This window comes from Boleophthalmus pectinirostris, unplaced genomic scaffold, assembly GCF_026225935.1.
Source record: "Boleophthalmus pectinirostris isolate CB_2022bp ecotype Guang Dong unplaced genomic scaffold, ASM2622593v1 HiC_scaffold_22, whole genome shotgun sequence".
NCBI classification, from domain to species: Eukaryota; Metazoa; Chordata; class Actinopteri; order Gobiiformes; family Gobiidae; genus Boleophthalmus; species Boleophthalmus pectinirostris.
In genome coordinates, this window is record NW_026571190.1 from 34,057,153 (window position 1) to 34,083,163 (window position 26,011).

At 38.9% G+C, this 26,011-nt stretch overlaps 1 protein-coding gene across 3 annotated transcripts; it reads right to left on the minus strand.

The window, feature by feature from the left end:
* Positions 1–180: 180 nt before the first annotated feature.
* Positions 181–24,907, minus strand: abcg2d (ATP-binding cassette, sub-family G (WHITE), member 2d). 3 transcript variants are annotated; one of them, XM_055158669.1, is made up of 18 exons: positions 24,431–24,907; positions 23,602–23,841; positions 21,645–21,843; positions 20,581–20,640; positions 19,717–19,831; positions 19,166–19,318; positions 16,901–17,058; positions 16,688–16,839; positions 15,209–15,310; positions 13,783–14,033; positions 9,523–9,605; positions 8,021–8,110; positions 5,514–5,635; positions 4,156–4,310; positions 2,757–2,843; positions 1,147–1,253; positions 627–658; positions 181–390 (listed from the first exon to the last, which is right to left on the minus strand). In XM_055158669.1, exons 2-18 carry the CDS (start codon positions 23,609–23,611, stop codon positions 368–370), a joined length of 1,899 nt encoding a protein of 632 aa, XP_055014644.1. In that variant the 5' UTR covers positions 23,612–23,841; positions 24,431–24,907; the 3' UTR covers positions 181–367. The 3 variants fall into 3 exon arrangements, with proteins under 3 accessions (XP_055014644.1, XP_055014646.1, XP_055014645.1); XM_055158671.1 differs by lacking the exons at positions 21,645–21,843; positions 23,602–23,841; positions 24,431–24,907 and having other exon boundaries at positions 502–658; positions 19,717–19,814; positions 20,581–21,343; XM_055158670.1 differs by lacking the exons at positions 21,645–21,843; positions 23,602–23,841; positions 24,431–24,907 and having other exon boundaries at positions 502–658; positions 20,581–21,343.
* Between the last annotated feature and the right edge of the window lie 1,104 nt (positions 24,908–26,011).

The following is a 26,011-nucleotide window of genomic DNA, read 5'->3' on the forward strand; positions in this document are numbered from 1 at the left end:
ATTATACCATTTCAAAGGTTTAAAAATATAAATGTTTAGAGAGAAGAGAAGATAATATACAATAATTTTCTTTAAAAGGATTTGAATTAGAATTTATTACTTGTCATCTCAGTTACAGAAAAAAAAAAGATTAAATCAGCACTAATCAAACACTGAAAAAAAAAAAAAAACAGCTTCTTTTTAAAGGTGCATTGTTTAACTTTTCTGGAGGAGGGTCCGTCGAATCCTTGAGTCCATGGAGATGTCGATGCTTTGTCTGGAATGTTTCACAGTATGGCGTTAGGCCTTTCTTTCTTCAGGGAGACCAAACCATACGAAGTTACAGGTCAGATCTGTGGAGAGGCGACCCTGCTCAGCCAGAGTGCCTTTATTTCTGAGCTATAAAACCACCTGTAATTTAATAAATGTAAGGCAGATCAGTTTAATGTCACACTGTGGAACACTGAGCAGAGCAATGACATGAATGTGATGAACCCCCAATAAAAAAGTTACATAGTGCACCTTTAAATTTTAAGTCAACTTTTTCATGTAACGTAGCTTTAAATAGGCGATACTGAGAAACAGTGTCATCATAACAACCAGAGCCACATGATTCTTCCACAGGCCCCAGGCAGAGTAATCAATACCCTGGTGATCCAGATACTGCTCCCCCGTACACCTACAACAGAACAATAAAGAGATCATGACTGAATTATCATCAAGTCTGACAAATATAACAGTGTATAAGACCTTTTTTGGAAATTAAAGAGCTTATATTACACCGTTTTCTGATCATTATATAATTATTATGATGTTTCCTCATCAAAAACACACCTTCACTAGAATCATTTGGATCATTTCAACCCTGGAACTGTTAAAACCAAAGGTAAACTGGAATTGTTTACTTGAAAACTACAGCTTCATGACATCACAAAGTGGAACAGAGCATTTTGAGCTTTGGAGATGTAGACAAACTAATAAAAAAGTGTTACTCAAACGTGTAAATGAAACAAAACCCAACTCCAGGTCTGTTTTTGATGAGGTAACAACATTATAACATGTCTTAAAGCTCAAAAGAGTCAATTTTGTGTAATTTTGTGTAATATAGGACCTTTAATAAATTACTTGAAATGAAAAAATTGAATATTAAAGACACAACAAACTCACATCAGACCAGTCTGGCTCGCGGTGCTGTTCATCCAGGTTGTCGCCATGGTTTTAATCAAATCTTCGTCACAGAACTTTAAACCTACAAACTCGTTGATCTCTAAGGCCTAAACATAGAAGAAATATCTGATAATTGACAGAGAAGAGCAAGAAAACTCAAAAACAGATTATGCAAAGGTACTGATACTTCGCAGTGACATCGCGTTGGTGGTGTTCTACATGTATATCTATGGCGGAATGTTCGTAAGTTAGAATCCACTGATCTAAGGGTTAAATGTCCAGGCTTTGTCTCACCTTCTATGTTCACTGTAGTAGCCGTGCACCAGTGATGTGCGTATACCTTTTACGGTACGTTCGGAAGTTACCACGGTGGCACAATGCACATCTGAGTGGGGTCCGCCGGCTATTCTGACATCCTTTCATTTCGAGACGTCTCTATTTAGACATGCCGGTATTAAGACTAGGGTGACCATATTTCTGTTTGTGAAAACTCTGACACCTTACCGGGGGTGGGGCCTCGACATTGAGCTTCTCTCACCTCACAACCTGTGCACATGGCCTCCCGCTTGTCTCGACCGGGAGGGAAAACGGGAGAATTTCTTGTACAAGTCATTGTTGAGTGTGTATTTGCGCTTCGGCATGTTGCAGACTGACCGACTGTTTGTGTCTGCTCGCTCCTTCTGAGTGCACAGAGAGCTACGAGAGACGCCCAATGTAAAGGCCCAAATGAAAGATAATGAAAACCCAGACATTTCCATCACTTTAAAAAAACAAAAAACAAACCCAGACGCCCAGGACAGGATGCAAAAAATGGACATGTCCAGGGAAAAATGGACGTTTGGTCACCCTAATTAAGACACTTTTCTATATGGTGTTCTCCGCAGTTCGCCTACATGACAAAATGAATGAAACACAAACGCCCATGCAGCCTCCGTTTTAGATTAGATATTTTCCCGAACCTTGGCCTATGCTCTTTTTTAAAAATGCATGACTGTTTCCCATGGCTCAGTTAGGACATTTTCCTACTGTCTGAAATCCTATGTGGCCAAAGCATTCTCTGATCAAGTGTTCTGCAAAGGCCCAAGCATCAAGTATAATAGCATCACATTAATATTATTCATGTCGGAAAAGCGGAATGTTGTAAAAATAGTAAAGTGCTGCTACTCCGACAATGAAAAAAAAAAGACGAAGTAGCGGGACACACTAGTGGGACACAAAATAATATTTATGCCGCTACAACAACAATTAGATGTCAATGTTAAGATTGTCTGAAAACTCAAAAAAAAAAAGCACAAAATGTATTTAAAGAGCAAAATTTCAGGAGCAAGCGTTCATGGTCCTGTTTGGTGTTTGATTTTCTACAAAAAGGGGACAGTGACTAAATGAAAAACGGTTGGGTAATGTTAGCCAGTAACTGTAATATTATGTGAGGTAGAGTTCCAACTAAATCAGTTCTTTCTGGTCAGATTGTGTTAAAATAAAGGTCAGATTAAAGTCTATCAGAGCCTCAGACAGAGCAGTGCCTACGGTTAGCATCACAAACCCAGAGAATGTTGATGCAAAAGGAAAATCACACAACACAAACATCACAAAATAAGTTAATCACTCACTGCAAGACCGTAGCGAGGAATACTGAAGTACTGGAGCCATGACAAGAAGCCCAGGCTCGGGAGATTCACCAGGAGCCCCGAGAAAATCTATGAACAAAAAACATTACACTTTACATAAACAAAGGCTGTTGTTTTTAAAAATCACATATTACTAAATTTACACGTTAAAATGCTGTTACTGCATCACAAACAGACCGGAGTTGTGTTTTGTTTCATTCAGACATTATTAGTTTGTCTACATTTCCAAAGCTCAAAATGCTCTGTTCCACCTTGTGATGTCATGAAGTGGTAGTTTTCACAATGACAGCTCCTTTTACCTTTTGTTCAGTAGAGATTGGCAATTCCAGGGCTGAAAGTATCCAAATGATTCCTGTGAAGGTGCATGGAGTTTTCAACACAATGGAGCACTTCCTGTATTACCCAGGGTTCCCACTCTTTTTCACTGACAAAATTTTGAAAATTTTGCAATGACTTTTTCATGACCTAAAGTGAATTTTCCATGACTTTAGAGCAACTACATGTGTACAATTAATCAGACTTTTAGGGCTAAATATGAAATGTTAACCCTTTCCACTCACCTTATGGTTTGATAATAGGGCTGGGTATCATTTAGAAGCTGACAATACGATCTCGATACAGTGAGCGGTACTTTGCGATATATTTCAAATCGATTTGATACGGTTCAATAAAAATAAAGGCTAAATTGTGGCTGTGATACTAAAAGTCTTTGTTAAACCACTTCTTGTGCAAAGTTCATATGAAACACAAACATTTTAAGCATCAGAAGAGTGAAAATATCAAATGTGTCACATAAACGAGTTTCATTCCTCTAAACGAGCAACAAAACTGTAGCTCTGTAACAAAATAATTTAATAAAATGTACCAAAAAAATACTCTTGGTGATATATCAATACAGTAGCCCACGATATCAATACTGTATCATCACATTAAACTATACAATATATATATTTTTTAAAATATTTTTGCACACCCTTATTTGGTTTTGTAGTTTTTTTTAACATTCAAAATGCTGTCAGTGCATTGATTGTCATCTCTTTTATTGCTGATTATTGCAGAAATAATCTTAACAGCCTAATGATAACTTAACAGAAGACTGTAGTTGAGTGAAAGAGATAGTAAAATGCCATGAATTTTCCAAAACATTCATTTCATTTACAAAATTCCACAACTTTTCCAGGCCTGGGAAATGACATTTTCAATTTCCATGACTTTTCCAGGATTTCCATGAATGTAGAAACCCTGATTACCACATGAAGAACTCAGCCTCTTAGTAAATGTGCAGGGTTTTGTGTGAATGAAGCAAAACAAAACTCCAGGTAGATTATGTTTACAACAATGAAACAACATTATAACATAGATCAGAAATTAAACTCTTTACCATCATGAAGATAAATATAAGAGTTAAGAGGAGACTTGACACAGCCACTGTCCTTTGACCTGCTGCTATGGCCAGAGCCAAAGCAGAGGCAGTGCAGCCCACGAGTATGATCGTCAGAGTGAAGATGAAGAACGCCTCAACTGTGGATTTGAAACCTAGAACAAAAAACACACAAGAATTAAAGGTCCTATGTTATGCAAAAATTACTTCTGTGAGATTTTAGCCATGTTAGAATGCTATTACCTCCCAAAAAATATACCTGGAGTTGTATTTTGTTTCATTCACACATATTCAAACATTTCATCATTAACAGTGTCTCCCTAAAATAACCACAATCAATCAAATTAATTAATTCAAATTTCCATAAATACAACATTTCAAATTCATGATTATCTTCTAAAAATGTAATAGTCATCAATATTCTCTAGAGTCTAAAATGTACATTTACAAAATTCATCAGTTTTATGTTTTATGATGTCATGAAGCAGCTACCTTCTAGTCTGATTCATCAGCCGGTTTCACTTTGTGGAAACTGTCTGACCTCGCAGAATTAGGATTCGTTTGTGTGATGGTAGACAGGTACTTTTTTTATTCTTTATTCTTTTTTCAATCGCTGCTATTTGGTCATGGCATATGTAATGTGCACAAAATCCCGTGGGTAAGAAGGGCAATAACGTCTTTCCCCTTGATTAAAATTCACCAAACATTCTCTTTGTTCTGACTTTAAATCCTCGATCTCGGGAATCGTTGCCAACACAGAATGTCTGTCTTCGTCTACATCCATCTCGACGGCTTTGTTTACTGTTGTGCTGTTCCACAAAAGTGACCCAGACAGACGCTTGAGTTTGACGTCATGGCTTCACAGCTCTTCACTGATTGGTTAGTGCGCGGTCTACAACTTCCAGGATTCTTGCAAACATTTTATTCAATAGAGAACGGAAATTCCAGGGTTCAAATGATCCAAATGATTCTAGTGAAGGTGTGTGGAGTTTAAAAACACAGTGGAGCACTTCCTGTATGACCACATGACATCACAAGATGGAACAGAGAGACAAGAACTCAGCCTAAATATGCAGGATTTATGTGTTAAACATGTGTGAATGAAACAAAACACAACTCCAGGTTTGTCTGTAAAGTGGAAACAACATTATAACATCAGTATTAAATTGCATAATATGGGTCTTATAATATTTAGTCTTTGGTATCATTTTATAATAACTATAGTAACTTTAGTGACTATTCTAATTAACCTTAATTAATGGAACGGTCATGGCTGTGTCACTGCTCTGTCTGGAATGTCCCACAGTATGACTTTAATCATCTATATTTTACATTTAAACAATTACAGGTGGTTTTACCGATCATGAAGTACACGATGCAGCTGATGACGACAGAAATGGTGAGTCGAGTAATTAACTCAGCAGAGACTTTAGACAGGAAGTAGACTGAGACTCTGTAGTATCCGCTAATGTACTCGTGCCTGTGAACAGACACAACAGAAGACAAAACATCAGCAGCAGAAAGAACGCAGCAGAGCCATAGACTGTATAAATAAATGTATCCAAACAGGAAGTGAGCAAGGGCACGCTTCCAGCTCCATCGACTCTGGCTCTTATGCTTTTTCTATAAAAACGTCACCCGTCTCTCCATAACTGCTGCTGTCAAATGTGATGCATAAACGAGTTTCCTTCCTCTGAACAAGCAGCAGCTCTGTAACAAAATCATTTAGTAAAATATACCCCCCAAAAATCCTCTTGGCGATATATCAATACAGCAGCCCACAATATCGATACTGCATCATCACATTAAACGATACGATATATTGATATTTCAATATTTTTGCACACCCCTAACTAGAACAAAAACAGACCTGGAGTTGTGTTTTGTTTCATTCACAAATGTTTGAGTAATCCTGCGTTATTAGTCTGTCTACATCTCCAAAGCTCAAAATGCTCTGTTCCAACTTGTGATGTCATCAGTTGGTAATTTTCAAGTAAACAGCTAATAAAGGGCCTTTACTATACCTTCTATACTAAATGAATTCTCGTAACAAACTTTAGTAACAAAGTTTAGTACACTAAACAAAGTTAGTAACCCTTTATACTAAACAAAGCTGTTTAAATGGGCAAATCCAGGGCTGGAATGAGACACTGACATAAATAACAAATCAATCAGGCGCCTTTGTTCCTCAAGGTCCCTCCCACTAACGTTGCTATGCCCCCAGTTTCTACTAAACTCGCTGTGTGGGCAGCAGTGTTGGGGGAGTAACAGATTACATATACTGGAGTTACGTAATCAGAGTACAAATTATGAGTAACTGTATTCAGTTACAGTTACTGTTTCAGTGAGTGGTAATTGGATTACAGTTACTTTGTTGAAATAAATGGATTACAGGGCGGTATTTTCCTGTTTTCACATTTTGGGCTAATCCAAGACTAAACCAGGTCTAAACCAGGACTAAAACCAGAACTAAAACCAGGACTAAATCAGGACTAAACCAGGACTAAACCAGGACTAAAACCAGAACTAATCCAGGACTAAAGCAGGTCTAAACCAGGACTAAACCAGGACTAAAACCAGAACTAAAACCAGAACTAAAACCAGGTCTAAACCAGGACTAAACCAGGACTAAACCAGGACTAAAACCAGGACTAAAGCAGGTCTAAACCAGGACTAAACCAGGACTAAAACCAGAACAAAAACCAGGTCTAAACCAGGACTAAAACCAGAACTAAAACCAGGTCTAAACCAGGACTAAATCAGGACTACACCAGGACTAAAACCAGGACTAAAGCAGGACTAAAGCAGGACTAAACAAGGTCTAAACCAGCACTAAAGCAGGACTAAACCAGGTCTAAACCAGGACTAAAACCAGGACTAAACCAGGTCTAAACCAGGACTAAACTAATACAATATGACACTTAACAGTCGGGTGGACATAACTGAAGGCAGCAGTGATCTCATATAAAAATCATTTCTCTTTCAATAATATTTTTTATATGGTCAAATAGACTGAACAAACATGAATTTTCAGGATGTGGTTGATACATTCATGTAGTTTTAAAAAAACATGACAATATCAAGTAATCCAAAGTATTCAGATTACGTTACTCACTTTAAGTAATTTAGTATTTTACATTACAAACTACATTTTGTGGTATGTAATCTGTAATCTGTAGGGGAATATATTTTAAAAGTAACCTTCCCAACACTGGTGGGCAGTAAGGAGCATTACTTTCAACCTCCTTGCTCCTGATTGGCTCTTTGGTTGCTATGATACTGGTTACATATTTTACTTACTTTAAAAAAAAAAATTATATTCAAATCCTTATAAAAGAATGAGAGCTTCGCACATCACTTAATTGAGATGGGTGCGTTGGAGGAGACGGAGCAGCCCAAGAACACAGAGAAAAATTCCACACACTGTCTTACTTGCAAACTGTGAGATTTATTTGGACAAACAGTGCAATGTTTTCGGCACTAGGCCTTCATCGTGTTTACCTAACAAAGGCTTAGTGCCGAAACGTTGCGTAAGTATCTATCCTTTGCTTTGTTGACAGCGCTGCAATCCTTTGTCCTTCTCTCACTGAGCTTCTAGATGAAATCTCCTGAAATGGTTTTCACTTCACAGCTGTGTTTTCAAGGTCAAGAAATGCCAAAAGTGCAAATCAAGGTTCAAAGCAAAAGGTTTCTATTATTTTGACTTTATTTTTTGTTTACTACATTCATCTGCACCCATTCACAGTTTTGATGTCTTCAGTGAGAATCTACAATACAAATAATCATGAAAATAAAGAAGAAACATACAGTACATAAAAGTGTCTGAACCATTGACTGACAGTGTAAATTAATTAACTTTACTCACACAAATGTTTTCCTTTCAACAATCAAGAGCTCTGCTGAAGACACTGAGAGGAAACACTCATTGGTGGTGATGAAGAACAGCGCCCCCATCCTGAAAAAATGAAAATCACATATAAGTACAGGCTACACATTTAGACAATTTCACAATAATTTACTCCAGTGGTTTGACTTTTTTTTGGAAGAGTGTAATACTTGTCTCCATGGAGATGTTATCACTTTGTCTGGAATGTTCCATAGTAAAGAATTAACTGTATCTATCATTCATTTATTCATACATCTGTTTTTATTAATATTTGGTTGTGACATCATCCTGGGGGTGTTCTGCCTGTATGGCTATGGCAGAATGTTCAGAAGTCGCCATGGAGACACAGTGGTATGTAACCTGGATTAGTCCTGGTCTAGTATCTGCTTTAGTCCCGGTCTAGTCTCTGCTTTAGTCCCGGTCTAGTATCTGGTTTAGTCCCGGTCTAGTACCTGCTTTAGTCCCGGTCTAGTCTCTGGTTTAGTCCCGGTCTAGTATCTGGTTTAGTCCCGGTCTAGTACCTGCTTTAGTCCCGGTCTAGTCTCTGGTTTAGTCCCGGTCTAGTATCTGTTTAGTCCCGTCTAGTATCTGGTTTAGTCCCCGTCTAGTATCTGGTTTAGTCCCGGTCTAGTACCTGCTTTAGTCCTGGTCTAGTCTCTGGTTTAGTCCCGGTCTAGTACCTGCTTTAGTCCCGGTCTAGTATCTGGTTTAGTCCTGGTCTAGTACCTGCTTTAGTCCCGGTCTAGTATCTGGTTTAGTCCTGGTCTAGTACCTGCTTTAGTCCCCGTCTAGTATCTGGTTTAGTCCTGGTCTAGTACCTGCTTTAGGCCAGGTCTAGAATCTGCTTTAATCCCGGTCTAGTACCTTAGAGTACCTGGTTTATTCCTGGTCTGGTACCTGGTTTAGTCCTGGTCTAGTACCGAGTTTAGTCCCAGTCTAGTACCTGCTTTAGTCCCAGTCTAGAGCCTGGTTTTGTCCCGGTCTAGTACTTAGTTTAGGTCCAGTCTAGTACCTGGTTTAGTCCCGGTCTAGTACCTGGTTTAGTCCCGGTCTAGTACCTGGTTTAGTCCCGGTCTAGTACCTGGTTTAGTTAATGTTTTTGATGAGGGAACAACATTATAAACAAATCATAAAACAGCATCATATGGGCCATTGAAATTCTGACCACAAACACACTTTAAAATGACGTTTGTTTGAACCTCGGGGAGATTACAGCTGTAAGGAGCTTGTGTTTTGGCCTCATACATGACCCGGGCTCTGTGGGGAGGTGACAGACACTTAAGCTGCGTACACTGGGGTCTGCACACGGCCTGTAGTCTGACCGTAAGAACATTAAAGCCTTGTATTCCACTGAGGCGTGCACTGGACGGCGAGAGGTCTCTGTTGTGTTACATATGTTCAGTACCAGGCTTTTCACAAACGGATAAGAAGATTAATTCCTTTGTGTTATATTGAAACAAACAGTAAAGCCATACTCGTACCTGTTTTGTATACCGCTCATGTCGTTCTGGACTGAGAAGTAAATGACGCCCACGATGAAAGCCAGAACCATGTTAATAGCCAGCTGTGAAAAAGAGGAGAATAAAATCAGAGTTATGATTTAGAGCAGGGGTGTCAAACTCATTTTGGTTCGGGGGCCGTATCCAACCTACTTTGATCCCAAAGGGGCCGGATCAGAAAACTCATGACAAATAAACCCCCCCCCAAAAAAAAATAAGTTCAAATATTTGTGCAGTGAAACGCAAATCTATTACAGAAATCTTTTTTAATTGATGAACTCTTTCTTTTACAAAATATGATAATATTATGAACAACCTGAAACTTTAAGAAAAATTCTATTTCAACACAATGTTATACATGTTATATATTACATTATCTTGTATGCAAATAGGAATAAGTCAATTTTTCTGGGAAAATTCCTGCACTCAGCGTCCGCTTTTCTTATTTTTGACATTTTGCTGATGAGGGTGTCACGGTCAACAGTCAAAAAGGATTGTTTGGAAAGAGACAAGTGTTCTTTTGTGCTGCTCTGGTGGGAGGGGCCACGCACAGAGGCGCTGGAGATGCTGCTATGCTAAGTGACGCAGAAAATTACCAATATTTTCATAGAAAATATAATTCAAATATTTAAGTAGAAAATCAGCCGAGGGCCACATTAAAGGTCTTGGAGGGCCGGATCTGGCCCCCGGGCCTTATGTTTGACACCTGTGATTTAGAGCAATGAAAATGTTAAAACTATGTAGTGCTGCAACGTTTTTGAGAGCTTTTAGTATTGATTATTGATTCATTTTTGTTACATTTTATTTATTTATTTATTAGGGACAGTGCATATGAATGAACATCTACTGCAGTGTAAATATGCCAGATTATAATAAGAACGATAATTTCCATCTGTCGTCCCTTTGCAGGTAACACCACAAATTTTACAGAAAAAACAATAACAAGTGACCGTTCTAAACTAACAGTGTCCACAAGTCTGGTTTTCCTTTAGCCGCTGTTTCAAGTAGGATTTGAAAGTGGCCAGCGTTGGAGTTTCTCTTATTGATAATGAGAGACTGTTCCAAAATGTTTGTGCCTTTGACTGAGACACACTTTGTCCAGCTCGATTGATTTTGTCAGAACCGACGTCCTGAGAAATTCAGACCTTCATTGGACCTATCAGGACCACATGGCGACTGGACAACATCCACGCTCCCCAGTCGTATGCGCACTGTCACAGAATTAACGTAGATAATTGATTAGATTGTAGTGGTAATATTTCTTAACATTTGTTGAGTGGTGCCCCGAAATTCTAGACAGGCTGCCATCACCTAGTGGCTCCACTCAATTTCACTAGACGGTTTGCAAGAAGCCCGGAAGTTGTAGACCAGGCACCGGCCAATCAGTGAAGAGCTGTGAAGCCGTGACGTCAAACTCAAGCGCCTGTCTGGGTCCCTTTTGTGGAACAGCACAACAGTAAACAAAGCGATCGAGATGAATGTAGACGAAGACAGACATTCCCAAGATCGAGGATTTAAAGCCTGAAGAAAGAGAATGTTTAGTGAATTATCAAGGGGAAAGACGTTATTGCCCTTTTACTTCGAGATTTGGCGCATTGCACACGTCACGACCATATAGCAGCGATTGGTTTGATAAAAAAAAACTACCCGCCTACTGTCGAGTGAACGAATCCTAAAGCTGCAAGGTCAGACGGTTTCCACGAAGTGAAACCGGCTTATGAATCAGGAAACCGAAACTATTTCTAGTCAAATTCAAACATTCACAAAGGCCACGTAAGCGCTGCTTTAACTTAGAACTTTTAAATTCAAATCTTTAATATCAATCACTTCCCCTTTAACGGTAAACCTAACTACATCGCTTTGTGTGGAATGTTTCACAGTGTGATATTAAACTTTTCTATCATCATGACGCCCAAACCAGACCAAGTTATAGTAGTAATAGTAGTATCTGTGGAGATGCAACCCCACTGAGTTGCAGAATGTCTGAGCTATTGTAAAACCACCTGTAATTTAATAAATGTAAGGTAGATCTGTTTAATGTCATATTGTGGAACATTCCAGGCAGAGCAATGACTTATCCGTAGAAACCGTACATATTTGCACGTTGTTCTACCTTCATAAAAAAAAACAAAAAACACAATGAACACGTGGTCAGAGGCGATGAGAGAAAAGAGCGAGAAAAACAAAAGGCGACACGAGTTTTAATCCTGAGAGTTGACAGATTATGACAGAGCAAAGCGGTTCCCAGGGTGAGGGGATAAGCTGATAAGAGCCAGCCTTTCTCACCTCATTCCCCCTGGTCTCTCATGTGAAAACAGCCCACTGCACTCATGCTCATGGAGCCGTCATGTGATGGATTCACAGCGAGGCCAAGGGGCCCTGTCCAGATATGATATCAGTGCAGATCGCAACAGAAACGCGGCAGAGGGGTCACAACAGTCACCAAAGCGGATTACACGTCCACGCAGCCGAGAGCCACTTTTGAAGGATTATTGTGACTTATGTAGGGCCAATTAGCTGTTAATAATTCTTAAAGTGGGGATAGTTCTGATGGCTTTTTGACGCCATGAGGGGACTAATGAGCGCATTAAGTGTTGACCTTGGTCAGCAGTGTGCGTGTGCTGTTTTAAACTATAACATCAGTCTGTGTGCCCTGACCTGCCTCCCCAGGCCAATAGAGCCACAGAGTCACACTATATTAAAGGGACAGTTCGGAACTTTGGACATAGGACCTCATTTCCTAGTGAGCCAGAGTGTTGGAGACGTGTGGAGACACTTTTTAAAATATTCCATCCAGTCCTTGTATTTGCAGAGGTCGCTGGTGCTAGACTAGTGCATGTCAATGGCCATAGTTATCCTGCCACTAAAAACAGTCTTACCCACTCCACAAAACACCCAAAGAAAATCTATTATTACACCAGACTGTCGATGTAAATGTGTTGACAGAATAATTTTAGAAGCAAAATCAACCTTGCATTTGAAGGATTTATGTCTGAGCAGCAGCAGTGAGTTATACACTCTGATAGAAAGCTTGGCAGCGGCGGACTGATATCACCTAGTACCTGTCTTACTGTCCATCCGTCCATTGATTTTCTTCCACTTATCTGGGGTCACGAGGGCAGCAGTCTAAGCAGAGACTCCCAGATTTCCTTCACCTATCTTACCGGCAAAGTAAAATTCCACTGCTGCTGAGAAAATAGTCCCCCAACATGACATATCATATATATCGATATGATGCTTATATTTATTTCTGATTTCGACGCTTCGCTTGTTTGCCTTCTCTGTGCGCGCTCCCGCTCGCCAGGCACAAGGAGCGAGTTAGTTTATGCAAATGAGCCATGTGGTTTTAAGTTTCGTTTCTGTAAAACGTAAACAAATGTGCATAAAGCTGCATTAAACACATTATAATCTCAAATGGGCTGATGTGGCTCTATAGTCGCTATGGTTTATATGTTTAGTAATGTAAAGTTTATTTATGCAGAAGATTTTAATTAATAATCTGCTGCAGTGTAAAACTTGTACAATAGTGTTTAGAAACATTGGGTTTGATCTGCAGTGGATTGTGGGAGACCTCGTGGCTTCTTACCGCTGGTGAGGAACATGGATCTATTAAAATAAGGAACCTTCCGAGCTTCCTCTGCTAAAATAATGAGCTTGAGTTGCGTTGTTTTATTTTTGAATGAAAAGAAGATACGTATTATTTCTTCTTGTATTTTACAGTTAAATTATTATTTTTGTATACAGGGATTTATTTTTTTTTTTATGTCGCAGAAGCACTTTGTTTCACTGCCAACTTCTTTGCACTTCAATAAAAAAAAAAACTTGTGGAATTTGCCATTTTTAGTTTTGCAGAATTATTTTCCTGTACAGATATCGAGATATAAATTGTATATCGGGATATACAAAAATATATCGAGAGTTTTTGCTCCATATTGCCCAGCCCTAACTCAACATGCGACGATTCATGTGATGCAAGGTTAGTTTTATTTCAAACATTATTCTATCAACACAGACATTCACATCAATAGTCTGGCATAATAACAGATTTGCTTCGGGTGCTTTGGTAGAGTGGGTAAGACCTCTGCAAATACAAAGCCTGGATGGAATATTTAAAAAACTGTCCCCACATGTCTCCAACACTCTGGCTCACTAGGAAATGAGGTCCTATGTCCAAAATTTGAGCCATAGTTCAGTGGGCGTGATTAAAGGAAGGAACAGCACAAACGGAGCTCAGTGCGTTACCTGTGCCACAGACGTCTGAGGGTTTAAGGCCAGGTTCTGAAAGGTCCTCTTCATCACCCACTGGAGCTGGTGGAGGAAGGGGCTGTTGTAGTCAACGGAGTGAGACAGGGCTCGTGATGGGCAGCTTTTGCCCTGCACGATGCGTTCAAGTTCACTCTGTGTGTCGGTGAAGTAGGAGCTGTTCCTGTATTCTTCCAGTAAGTGCTCCTCGATACTCTGCTTCGACCTGCTCATCTCTTCAAAGTCCAACTCTGTGCACACACATAATGTAAACAAATAAATACATAAATATATATCATTATAATATTAAGTCTGACAAGTTAAAGATCCTATATTACGCAAAATTGACTCTCATGAGTAGCGTCGTATTACTCGAGACCAGTCTTGGTCTCGAGAATGGCCTCGCAACTGCTTTTTTACGGTCTTGATCTTGTCTCAGACTCAAGCTCATTTGGACTCAGTCTTGTCTCGGTCTTGGTGGTGTTTGGTCTAGGTCTTATCTTGGACTCAAGGTCTGACACTTGACGAGTGCGATCACACTTCATTACGGCTGGTAAATATGCAAAGGCTGCTAAATATCACTGCAAAAACCAGTAAGATAATGTAACTGTAAATGTTATGAACTTGAAAAAACCCACTTGATTCACTTTGAAGTTATTTTCTGTAAAGTGCAAGTAGAAGCGGGATTAAAGAATGGGATCTCAAACTGTAAGTTAGGGTCCAAAAAAGGGGCACAGAGTTTAAGTTTAAGTGCATGTCAGTTTGCTTGGCCTATTTTAAGCTTAAATGAACCTTAAGATCAAATGGAGATAGATTTATAAAAAAAAAACATTATAAAAACATTGACATAAATCGGCCAAAATAAGTGTAAAAACCAAATAAATGTAGGAAATGACAAAGATGGTCTCGGTCTTGTCTTGGTCTTGACCTTTAAAAGTCTCGGTCTTGTCTCGGTCTTGACCCTCAGAGGTCTCGGTCTTGTCCTGGTCTCGGGACCCTGTGGTCTCGGACTGCTCTTGGTCTCGATTAGTGCGGTCTTGACTACAACACTACTTGTGAGCTTTAAATGCTGTTACCTCATCAAAAACAAACCTGGAGTTGTGTTTTGTTTCATTTGTTTCATTGAGTAACCCTTTATAATTAGTCTGTTTACATCTCCAAAGCTCAAAATGCTCTGTTATGATGTCATGAAGCAATACTTATCAGGTACCTTTTACGTTATTTTCAGCAGAGATTTCCAATTCCAGGGCTGAAATTATCCAAATGAGTCTAGTGAAGGTGAATGGAGTTGACGTTACAAGATGGAACAGACTAGAATGTTTTCTGTTTGAGAGAAGAACTCAACCTAAGTTCAACTTCACGCATGTTTTTGATGAGGAAAAACATTATAACATAAATCAGAAAACAGAGTAATATGGGCCCGTACCTTCAGACCCCTGCAGTTTTATCATGGCGGTCGCTGTAGAGTCTCCATTTAAGACGTCCAAGAGGAAGTCTGCTGGGTTATTGTGTGGCTCACATAGGTATCCTGCATGAATATTTTGACATTATCACTCATTATTTCTTCTTGGCACTGTTTCTCTTTAGAACCTCTTGTATATTGCTAAGATATTCTTGTATTACTATATTTCTATATGTTGTTTTTACTTGCACATACAAATTTATATATGTAATTATGACTTGTTGACACCAGTCTCTTGCTATTTTTGCTACTTATGTTGAGTTTATTATTACCGTTTATATTTTTGCTCTGTGTTATTATAATCCTAAAATAATTGTGACGTGTGAGCTGCTGTGTTTAAAGGTGCGATGTGTAATTTTTTGGTACGGGGTCCGTCACCTTCTCGTTTCTATGGCTATGTCATTACTTTGTCTGGAATGTTCCACAGTATGACATTAAACATGCCTCAAGTGGAGGAGTTCAAGTATCTCAGATTCTTGTTCACGAGTGAGGGGAGGACGGAGCATGAGATTGACAGGTGGATTGGTGCAGTGTCGACAGTGATGCAGTCGCTGTATTGGACTGTTGCTCTCGATTTAGCGTCAGTCTACCTTCCTCTCCTCACCTGTGGTCATGAGCTCTGGGTAATGACAAAAGGACAAGATCGTGGATACAAGCGGTCGAAATGAGTTTCCTTCGCAGGGTTGCTGGGCGCTCCCTTAGAGATACGGTGAGGAGCTCAGTCACTCAGAGTAGAGCCGCTGCTCCTTCACGTCAAGAGGAGCAGTTGAGGTGGCTCAGGCATCTGTTCCGGATGCCTCCTGGGCGCTTCCCTCAGAAGATGTTCCCCACCAGGAGGAGGCCCCTGGAACACTCAGGAAAGGCTGGAGGGACTATGTCTCTGGGCTGGCCTGGGAACGCCTTGGGGTCCCTTCAGAGGAGCTGGAGGAAGTGTCTGGGGTGAAGGAAGTGTGAGAGTCCCTGCTCAAACTGCTGCCCCCACGACCCGGCCCCAGATAAGTGGAAGAGAATGGATGGATGGAATGGATGGACATTAAACAGCTCTACCTTACATTTATTCAATTACAGATGGTTTTATACCTCAAAAATACCTAGAAAAACAGGCATTTTGACTGTGAGCGGGGTCGTCTCTCCACAGATCTGACCTGGAACTCGGCTTGGTTTGGGCTCCATGAAGATAGAAAGGTTTAATGCCACACTATGAAACATTCCGGACAAAACAATAACATCTCCATGGAGAAAATCATTTGATGGACCCTTCACCAGAAAAGTTACACAATACACCTTGATTAAATGTAAAGCAGAGCTGTTTAATGTCATACTGCGGAACATTTCAGGCTGAGCAACGACATATCCATAGAAACGAGACAGTCACATAGCGGACCTTTGAGTCTAAGTCTATAAACATTACATAATAAACTTTAATTCATTATAAAGTGTTACCGATGTTGGCGAAATAGTCCAGGGCGTTGGGGGCGGGTCCGTGATAAACCATTTTGCCGCTGACCAACAAAGTGAGAGAGTCAAACAGTCTGTAGATGGAGTAACGCGGCTGGTGGATCGACATAATGATGGTTTTTCCCTGGCCTGCCATTCTGCAAAAGGATCATAACATCATAACTCAGAACATTTCAGTATTTAAACCTTTAAACTTACCTCTTGAGCAGCAGAAGGACAGAGCTGGCTGTGCTGGAATCCAATCCCGAGGTCGGTTCATCCAAAAAGAGGACAGATGGGTCAATGATCATCTCCATCCCGATACTGGTCCTCTTTCTCTCGCCTCCTGAGATTCCCCTGCTCAACGGACTGCCCACCTATTTTACAAATGCACAGAACATTAAGTTACTACACATTTAAAGTCCATTACACTGTTCTCTGATCTGTTTTACAATGTTGTTTCCTTGTCAAACCATACTTTTTTTGTGTTTTGTTTCATTCACACATGTTTAACACACAAACCCGGCATATAGGCTGAGTTCTTCTCTCAAACAAACAAAAAAAAAACTCTGTTCTACCTGGTGATGTCATGTGGTAATACTGGAAGTGATCCCCTGTGTTTTTAAAATCCATACATCTTCACTAGAATCATTTGAATCTCTAAAGAGCTAAAGGTAAAGGAAATGTAAACTTGCTCCTGGTGCAGACGGCTCCTCTGATGGTGCTTTCTCAACTGGTTCACCTGTATTCACCCTCACATTTTCACAGCTTTATGTATTTTAGCATGTTATTGTGTGTGCATGTTATTGTGTGTGCGTGTGTGTGTGTGTGTGTATGTGTGTGCGTGTGTGTGTCTGGGTTGTTTCGTTGTATGGGATCGAGCAGCTGAGGGGCTGGGTTGCTGGGTGGGCAGAAGGAAATGTGGGATTGTTTTTAATCACCGTAAAGCACTTTGTGTTATATTTTTGTATGAAAAGCACTTTATAAATAAAGTTTGTTTGATTGATTGATTAACTTGAAAACTACTGCTTCATGAAACAGAGCATTTTGAGCTTTGGAGATGTAGACGGACAAATAATAAAGTGTAACGGGGCTAACAGAGTATCGTTCCTCTGCCACTTTAAATGGGTGTGGTGTTTCTCTTTGTGTGATTTTTTTCCTGTTTGGGCCAATGGTCATGTAATTGGCAGCTGGAAAGGGGTGATGCTTATTGTTTAAAAACCCTGTGAACCTTCTACTTCACTTTCTCACACCCTGTTTTCTCTGTCCAGACAAGGTCTCCAGGCAGTTTTAAGTCTTGTCGGCCGCTCCGTGGGTGAAACTGGGGCATGTTGGGGGCATGACGCCAGACCGGTCTCTGGACAAGCTCTTAACAACCTGTTAAACAAACTTTTTAACCAAGTCCCTCACCCCTGGACATGTCGATTCCCCATTTATACAGTAACGGCTGGATTATTGTAATAAAATCCTTAAAACTAAATTCTGCTGTCCATAGTTCTCTGCTACCTGCTGTGCAAGGTGATCGAGCTCTTAGCGTTACAAAAGGGTTAGTCAAACATGTGTGAATGAAACAAAACACAATTGTCGTGGACTTCTCCTGGAAAAGGTTCACAGCCCAATAACGAGCTTTGTCCGTGGAGAAACAGTAGAAATGGTGAACTCTTATAAGTACTTGGGAACTGTGTTTGATTCCTCCCTAAGGTTTGATAAGAACACTGAGCAAATTCTCAAACAAGGACAGCGGCGGATTACCTAGATGCGGAAGCTCAGCTCAGTGTCGTTTTTTTAAATCATTTTTATCATTTCTTTTTCGAAAGTTTGCTGACCTTTTCTTTTATTTGTTGGTTTTATGGATTATCTGTGAAGGACAAGAACAGTCTGAACCAGAGAGTAAAAGTGTGTGGCAAAATCAGTGGTGTTCAGACGGAGGATTTGGAGTCTGTGTGGAGACATCGGGCTCCAAAAGACTCAAGCCAACCATATTGAGCCAGTCTAACCATGTTCTGCACTCACAGTTTGTGCAAATGTCCTCTGGGAGGCGATATGTCACCCCACAGCAAAAGACCAAGCACTGCACTAAATCTTTTATTCCTTTTGCTGTAAAGCTTTTAAATGGAAAGTAAATTTACTGTTGTGTCCCTGATGCTCTGAGGTTTGAATGTACAATGTGTGTTGCATGTATTTGTTTTTATTTAAATTTTATTATTTATAGACGACCAGAGATGTGCAAACTGAATTGCCCTTTGGGATGAATAAAGTTGCTGATTGATTGATTGATTGATTGACTGACAGCCACAGATGTGATTTTGGTGACACAGGAACAAGGAATTGTGAGAGATATAAAACCTTTAACTTTGTCTGCCAATGATGAAAACTTTCATCATAAATACTAATTAAAGCCAGATTCATTCATTTTAATATATTAAGATTTAAGATTTTAAGACCTTTGCACCACACTTTGCGGTCCACGGTCTATGGGGTTACCGTGGTATCTGCAACTTTAGTGAGTCCCAGCTCTTTGATGAGGAGATTGATCCGAGTCTCTTTCTCACTCTGTGGAACAGACGTGGGCAGGCGCAGAGCTGCAGAAAAACGCAGATTCTCCTTCACAGTCAAGGTCCCCATGACGACATCATCCTGTGAAAAATATGAAAGCGTGTTAAAGCTGCACTGTGTAACTTTTCTGGTGGAGAGTCCATCAAACGTTTTTCTCTGTAGAGATGTTATTGCTTTGTCTGAAGGTATGGCATTAAACAGTATGGCATTAAACCTTTCTATTATGATGGTGACCAAGCCAGACTAAGTTACAAGTCAGATCAGTGGAGAGGCAACAGTTGAAAGCCTGTTTGCCTGTTTTTCTAAGTATTTTTGAGCTATAAAACCACCTGTAATTGAATAAATGTAAAGTAGAGCTGTGACATATCCACTGAAAGAAACATGTGACGGACCCCCAACCAAAATGTGATGTAGTGCACCTTTAAATTACTGGCCAAGAAGAGATTACAGTAGAACAATTATTGAGAAAGTCGATTCACCTGCACGACGTATCCAGAGATACACTTGAAGTTTGGAGGCTGTGGAGCTCCATCAATAAGAACCTCCCCAGAGAGCCCAGCGGGGTCTTTCCTCGCCGCTAAAATGTCCAAGAAACTGTCAAAGTAAAAAGTAAAACGGTACTGTGACCTCACGCTGGAGGTATTGTACATGTATCTCTATGGTGGAATGTTCAGCACCATGGAGACACAACACACACATTAGCAAACACTGCCGAAAAAGTTCAAGAGTTCATCAGCTCTTTCTGGTCCCATGGTGTTTAAATAAAGCTCAGATTAAGTCTAACTTGAGTAACAGATCTTCAGACAGAGCAGTGTTTTCAGTTAGCTTCACACCCTCAGGGAATATTAATGACGTCAGTTTAGGGTGACCAGACGTCCCTATTTACCAGGGACAGTCCCAGTTTTGAGCCCTGTGTCCTCTGTCCCAGCAGATTTATCCAAAACCAGTGATTTGCCCCATTTTTATACAAGAAATGTCCCAGGTGTCCCTATTTTGGACCAATCTGACCCTGCCAACAGTAAAGAGATGCTGAAATTGTTATTTGTTAAGGTAAAATACATAAAAGCTGCCTAAAAATGACCAAAACATAAAGAAAATGTGACTATACTGACTCACATTTTAGTCTAGAATGGTCTCTGCATAACAATTTTCCTTTATTACACACTCGTTTCACAGTTTTATTATTATCAACCACCAAAAAACGGGAATGTCTCAGTTTGTTATTTTGAAAATCTGATCACCCTACATCAGCTGCAAAGTATCAGTATATTGACAGATAAAATTTTAGAGGTATCCTTTATTTCTGATTAAATAAATAAGCGTAAGTTTATTAGAATACTCACGAAGACTTGCCGCTCCCAGTAGGACCCAGAATCGCATTGAGACCAGGTTTCATCACCCCACTGTAAAATAAACACAACATTGGTGCACAGAGCGTATTATAAACCCTCTCGTAAATAGGAATATTAACCCTTCCAGACCAAAGGGCAATTTTAGTACATTTTTCCTCGCCTGGATTATTTTCTTAATTTTGCGTATAAAACTCCGTCTTTTACCCCCAGTGAAGTGTTATACATCATTTTTTTCAGTACAACGTGTTATTTCACAAGGTGCATACTGTTTTTGTGTCATATGGCTGTAATAAAAGCTACAGGACCCGTAATACAAATGAAAAAAACAAACAAAAAACAGACAGTAAAATTCACACTTTCATACAAAACACACAGCAGTGTGTATAAACAACTTTTTGGACATAAAAAATGCTTAATTCAGGGCCTTAGCGACAAAAGTGCAAAATATCAAGTCTGTAAGTAAACTCAAAATATACTTATTGCCTTCAAAACAAAACAAAAAAAGTGCATTCACCTCATTACTTTACTGCTGGTGTCAGGTCCAGGGCACAGAGGCACATCACTTCCCTCATTTCGAAGGTGTTTATTACATTTGTATTTGTACATTTTGAGTGACATAAACCTTTCAAATAAAAATAGCAAGGGATGCACAGTTACGCAGACCAAGATGTGTAATTTGCCATTTATTTAAGAAATAACTGCACTTAAAGCAGCTTTTTCAATTGTTACAAGCACAGACGCTCAGAGCAATCGATCACCTTGACTCACTACACTCTTTGGCAAAGTTTAGGCCAATCAAAATGGACGAAGCGCATGCGTTTGGCGGAAAACAAAGTTCCTATTGGACACTTGTTTTCCCTACTTCATCATCATCAAAAAAAATTAAGTTTCTATACTTTTTTGGCTTGAAAGTTAAGCACGGTTTTGTAAAACATGTTCGCCGGTATCGTATCGTACTGTCAGTCTAGAAGGTTAAGATGGTGTTGATTAGTATCTGAGGTTTTATACTTTTGAAAACCCTATAATTATAACTGAGACTTGGTGTGATCACTGACTTGAGTTCGTGCAGGATCTGGCGGCTGCTGGTCTTGCACGTACAGAAGGGGGCGCTCTTCACTTGCACCTTGTACTGGAGGCTGTGGAAACTCACGGTGGAACCACACGGCTTCTTCTTCTGCTCCTGTTTACACGAGCCGTCGCTGCCTCTGTCCTCCACCATCGCCATGTTTATGTGACTGGCTCCTTTCATTTTTCCTGTAGAATAAAATCAGAATAAAAATGTTAACTTCATAGTAAGTGTAAAGTATAATAAAAAAATGTGTTTCTTGTGTAAATTGTGCCAAACTTGTGGATATAATTCTCCTCAGTGTGATGTGTGATCTTTACTCTGTACTTCCTGTTGTTTTCATAATTTTTTTGTTTGTTTTGTTTTTTACTGTTCTTCACAAACTGCTTCTTGTCTGGTGTAAAACTATAATTTATATTTACAGCAGGTTATATTTCACCAACTTAAGTGGAGATTAGAGAATCATTAAAACATATCACTTTAATTCATAATGAACAAGAAAGATTCCAGTTTAGTAAATACTTTAAACCCTGACTCATTACAGCTCATTCTGGTGACGCACGGAAACGGAATGTTTACTAAAAATGTGAACATGTTTGTCCCTGATAACCGATAAAGTAAAACTGATAATATATATTTTTTATTTACTTAATTTCAAAACTGTAATATTTGGTTGTTTTTGTGGCTCCTGTCTCACACACGAAACAGTTTTTAATACAGACTTTACAACTGAACTGAACCTTTCTCTCTTTAAATAAGTATAATTAAGTATAACTACTAAAAATAACTACTACTACTACTACTGCTACTACTACTACTACCAATGGTGGGACATAACAAAGTAAAAGTAGTAAGTACAAGTACGTAAGTAAGTATTTAAGTATTATTTAATTATAAGTATATCTGTCCTTTACTTAAGTACATTTTAAGTTAATATTTTTTACTTTTACGTCATTACATTTGAGAACAGGTATGTGTACTTTTTACTCTTTTAAACAGTGGTAGAAAAAATACTGAATTTTGTTACTTGAGTACAAGTACAGACACCAGAGCAAATAAATACTTAAGAGTATCTCATGAAAATGCAACTTAACATATCCATTAAAACATTTACCTAAAAAGAGTAAAAAGTGAAAGTACTTTGCGAAGATTTTGAGGTTTTATAATTCTTCAAATGTAATGATTTTGATACAGATTTGTGCTGAATTTTGTTCAACAGAAAAAAATGAATTAATATTTTTTTCCCTAGCTGTTTTTATTTGTATATTTTTGTTTGCCCAAGCTACAAATGTGTTAGTTTTTTTGTAATTTAAATGGAGTGTTGGTGTGTGTGCGTTTTTTTCTTTTTGTGTGTCATTTTGTTATTAAAGGAAATTGAACAGAATGGCTTTTTAATTAGTTTTACTATTTGTGTCGTTAAATAAATTTTGTACAATTTCTGTATAAGTCAAATAAACAAAATTTGAAAAAAAAATAAATAAATAAAGTGTATAAATTGTCTTACTAGGAGCCAAGAGTCATAAAAGTATAGATACTAGAGCAAAAGTATTAACTATAAGTAAAAGTATTAAAGTAACTGTTTAAAAATGTACTTAAAGAATAAAAAGTTTTAAAAAAGTAAAGTAAAAAATATTTTGCACATATTTTGAGATCTAATGAAGCTTCAAATGTAGTGATTCTGATACAAATCTGAGATGAATTTTGTTCAGCAGAAACAAATGAATTAATAGATTTTTCTCTAGCTGTTTTTATTTGCATATTTTTATTTGCACAAACTAGAAGTGTGTTAAAAATAAACCCCTTAGTCTTTTCGTCTATATCTCTCTAATACAACTGAACAAAAATACAGCTTTATTGATCCACAAGAGAATTATTTGGACACAGAAGCTCACACATCACCATACTAGAAAAATTATAACAAAGAGAATAAATGTAGATGTTCTTACCTGGAGCCATAGCGAGGGTGAAATCACACTGAGGGTCTCGAGTCGTCTTTGTCGCTCTGTCGCTTTTCAGTCGCTGCAGTCCAACATCAGCTCATGACAGAGGAGACAGGTGCTTTACCACAACCAAATACTTCACTGGACTCAATGAGGAGGGACCAGGAGGGGCGACGAGAGACCAGGAGGGACAAGGAGAGACCCGGAGGGAGCAGCACCTTTAACCCTTGTGTTACCTTGACAACCCTGCAGAAACACGACTTTAGAGTTTACACGTTTATTTAGTTTATTTATGTAAAAATAACACAACAGTGAAGTAATTTTAACTGCTATTCTTGTTCATAAGCTGCACTGGTCATACTACTACTACTACTACTACTACTACTACTACTACTACTACCAGTGGTGTTACGTTACAAAGTAAAAGTATTAAAGTACTGTACGTAAGTATAAATTATATCTGTACTTTACTTAAGTAGATTTTAAAATGGATACTTTTTACTTTTACTTCACTACATTTGAGAGCAGCTATCTGTACTTTCTACTCCACTACTTTTTTGAACTGGACTAAAAAGTAAACGTTTTTGTTAGTTTGAGACCTGCTGAAAAGGCTGAGGGTTTATTTTTAATATCAATTTAATAGTTTTTTACTTTTTACTCTTTAAGTAAATTTTAAAACAGGTACTTAAATAGTTTTAGATTAGATTTTTCATGTGATACGTTTTCTTCAGATCAGGTTTCCCTGATCTGAACCCTAGCGGTGTTCTGTTATTGGACCTCTGTGCTAGTCACAATTTGTCCATAACGAACACCAGGGCTCTCTCTCTACCCTCACCTATGGGCATTCGCTCTGAGATCGCAGATACGAGCGGTCAAAATGAGTTTCCTCCGCAGGGTGGCTGGGCGCTCCCTTAGAGATAGTATGAGGAGCTCAGTCACACGGGAGGAGCTCGGAGTAGAGCCGCTGCTTCTCCACGTCGAGAGGAGCAGTTGAGGTGGCTCGGCATCTGTTCCGGATGCCACCTGGGCACCTTTCTCAGGAGGTGTTCCAGGCATGTCACACCAGAAGGAGGCCCTGGGGAAGACACAGGACACGCTGGAGGGACTATGTCTCTGGGCTGGTCTGGGAACGCTTTGGGGTCCCCCTGGAGGAGCTGGAGGAAGTGTCCAGGGTGAAGGAAGACTGGGAGTCCCTGATAAGCGGAAGAAAATGGATGGATGGACATTTTCTTGATCATGTTTTGCTCCAGTATCTGTTCTTTTACTAAAGGAATAAAAATGATTGATCCACCACTGACTTCTACGTCTACTACTAAATTATACTTTATTGATACCTCAGCATTAGTAAAGTATCTCTCTTTCTCTCTACTATTACTACACAGAACACTACTTTTAGCATAATTTGATCTGATCTTTAGTGACATTTAATTTGAGCAAAACCCAAAATCATAACAGACAATCTCAGTCTCTTTACGCTCATGTTTATTATGGGAACAGTTTTAACCAAAATTATTGTCACCATGAAAACAGACAAAAGGGAAATGTACAAACTATAAATGGAACATGAGAAGTTACGATGGGAAGACAAAAGATAGAAAATAACATTGGTTTGCACGATGGTGTTATAAAACAGTCTTAATATATGACGCCTGAAAAAACTGGAGGGTATAAAAGCAAACAGGGCTGTACAATAATGGATAATATATTGTTCATCATCACTGATTTCTCATTTGAAATCTGTTCTGAGGTTAGTAATTATTGTTAACAGGTATTATTTTAGGCTGATTCACTATTTTCTGATCTATCTGTGTTATAATGTTGTTTACCGGGGATGTAACGATATCCAAATCTCACGGTACGATATTTTAGAGAACCTAATAGAATCGTAGATATTTATTCCTTTTAAAATATCTTGGCAAGACTTTCAAATGATTATAATCCCAGAATTTAAGTAAAAGTTGCTGCTATAAAACCATGCATTTAATGGAAAAAAAAGTTGTGATTTGATATATTGTGACAGTCCGCGATATTATTGTGAGACTTTTGACGATACGATATCACAATATTTCGGTTATTGTTACATCCCTATTGTTTATGCATCAAAAAACATACTCGGAGTTGTGTTTTGTTTCATTCACATATTTGAGTAACACTTTATTATTCGTCTGTCTACATCTCCAAAGCTCAAAACGCTCTGGTCCACCTCGTGATGTCATGAAGTCGTTGTAGTTTTCAAGTTAACAGCTCCTTTCAGTAGTAGTTCAGCAGAGATTTTTAAAACGTTTCTAGTGAAATTAAAAAACACAATGGAGCACTTCCTGTATTACCACATGACATCACAAGTAGAGGTATGCAAAAATACCAAAATATCATTTGTATCGTGTATGATACAGTATCGATATTGTGGGCTGCTGTA

Bases quoted from the DNA above. Each gene is read 5' to 3' on its own strand.
- abcg2d (XM_055158669.1), bottom strand. The intron at 20,641-21,644 runs GTCAGTGATCAC...TTTATTTTACAG, and splicing joins CAGATCCTGCACGAACTCAA to TGGGGTGATGAAACCTGGTC. The intron at 19,319-19,716 runs GTGAATCGACTT...TATTTTTCACAG, and splicing joins TCTCTGGATACGTCGTGCAG to GATGATGTCGTCATGGGGAC.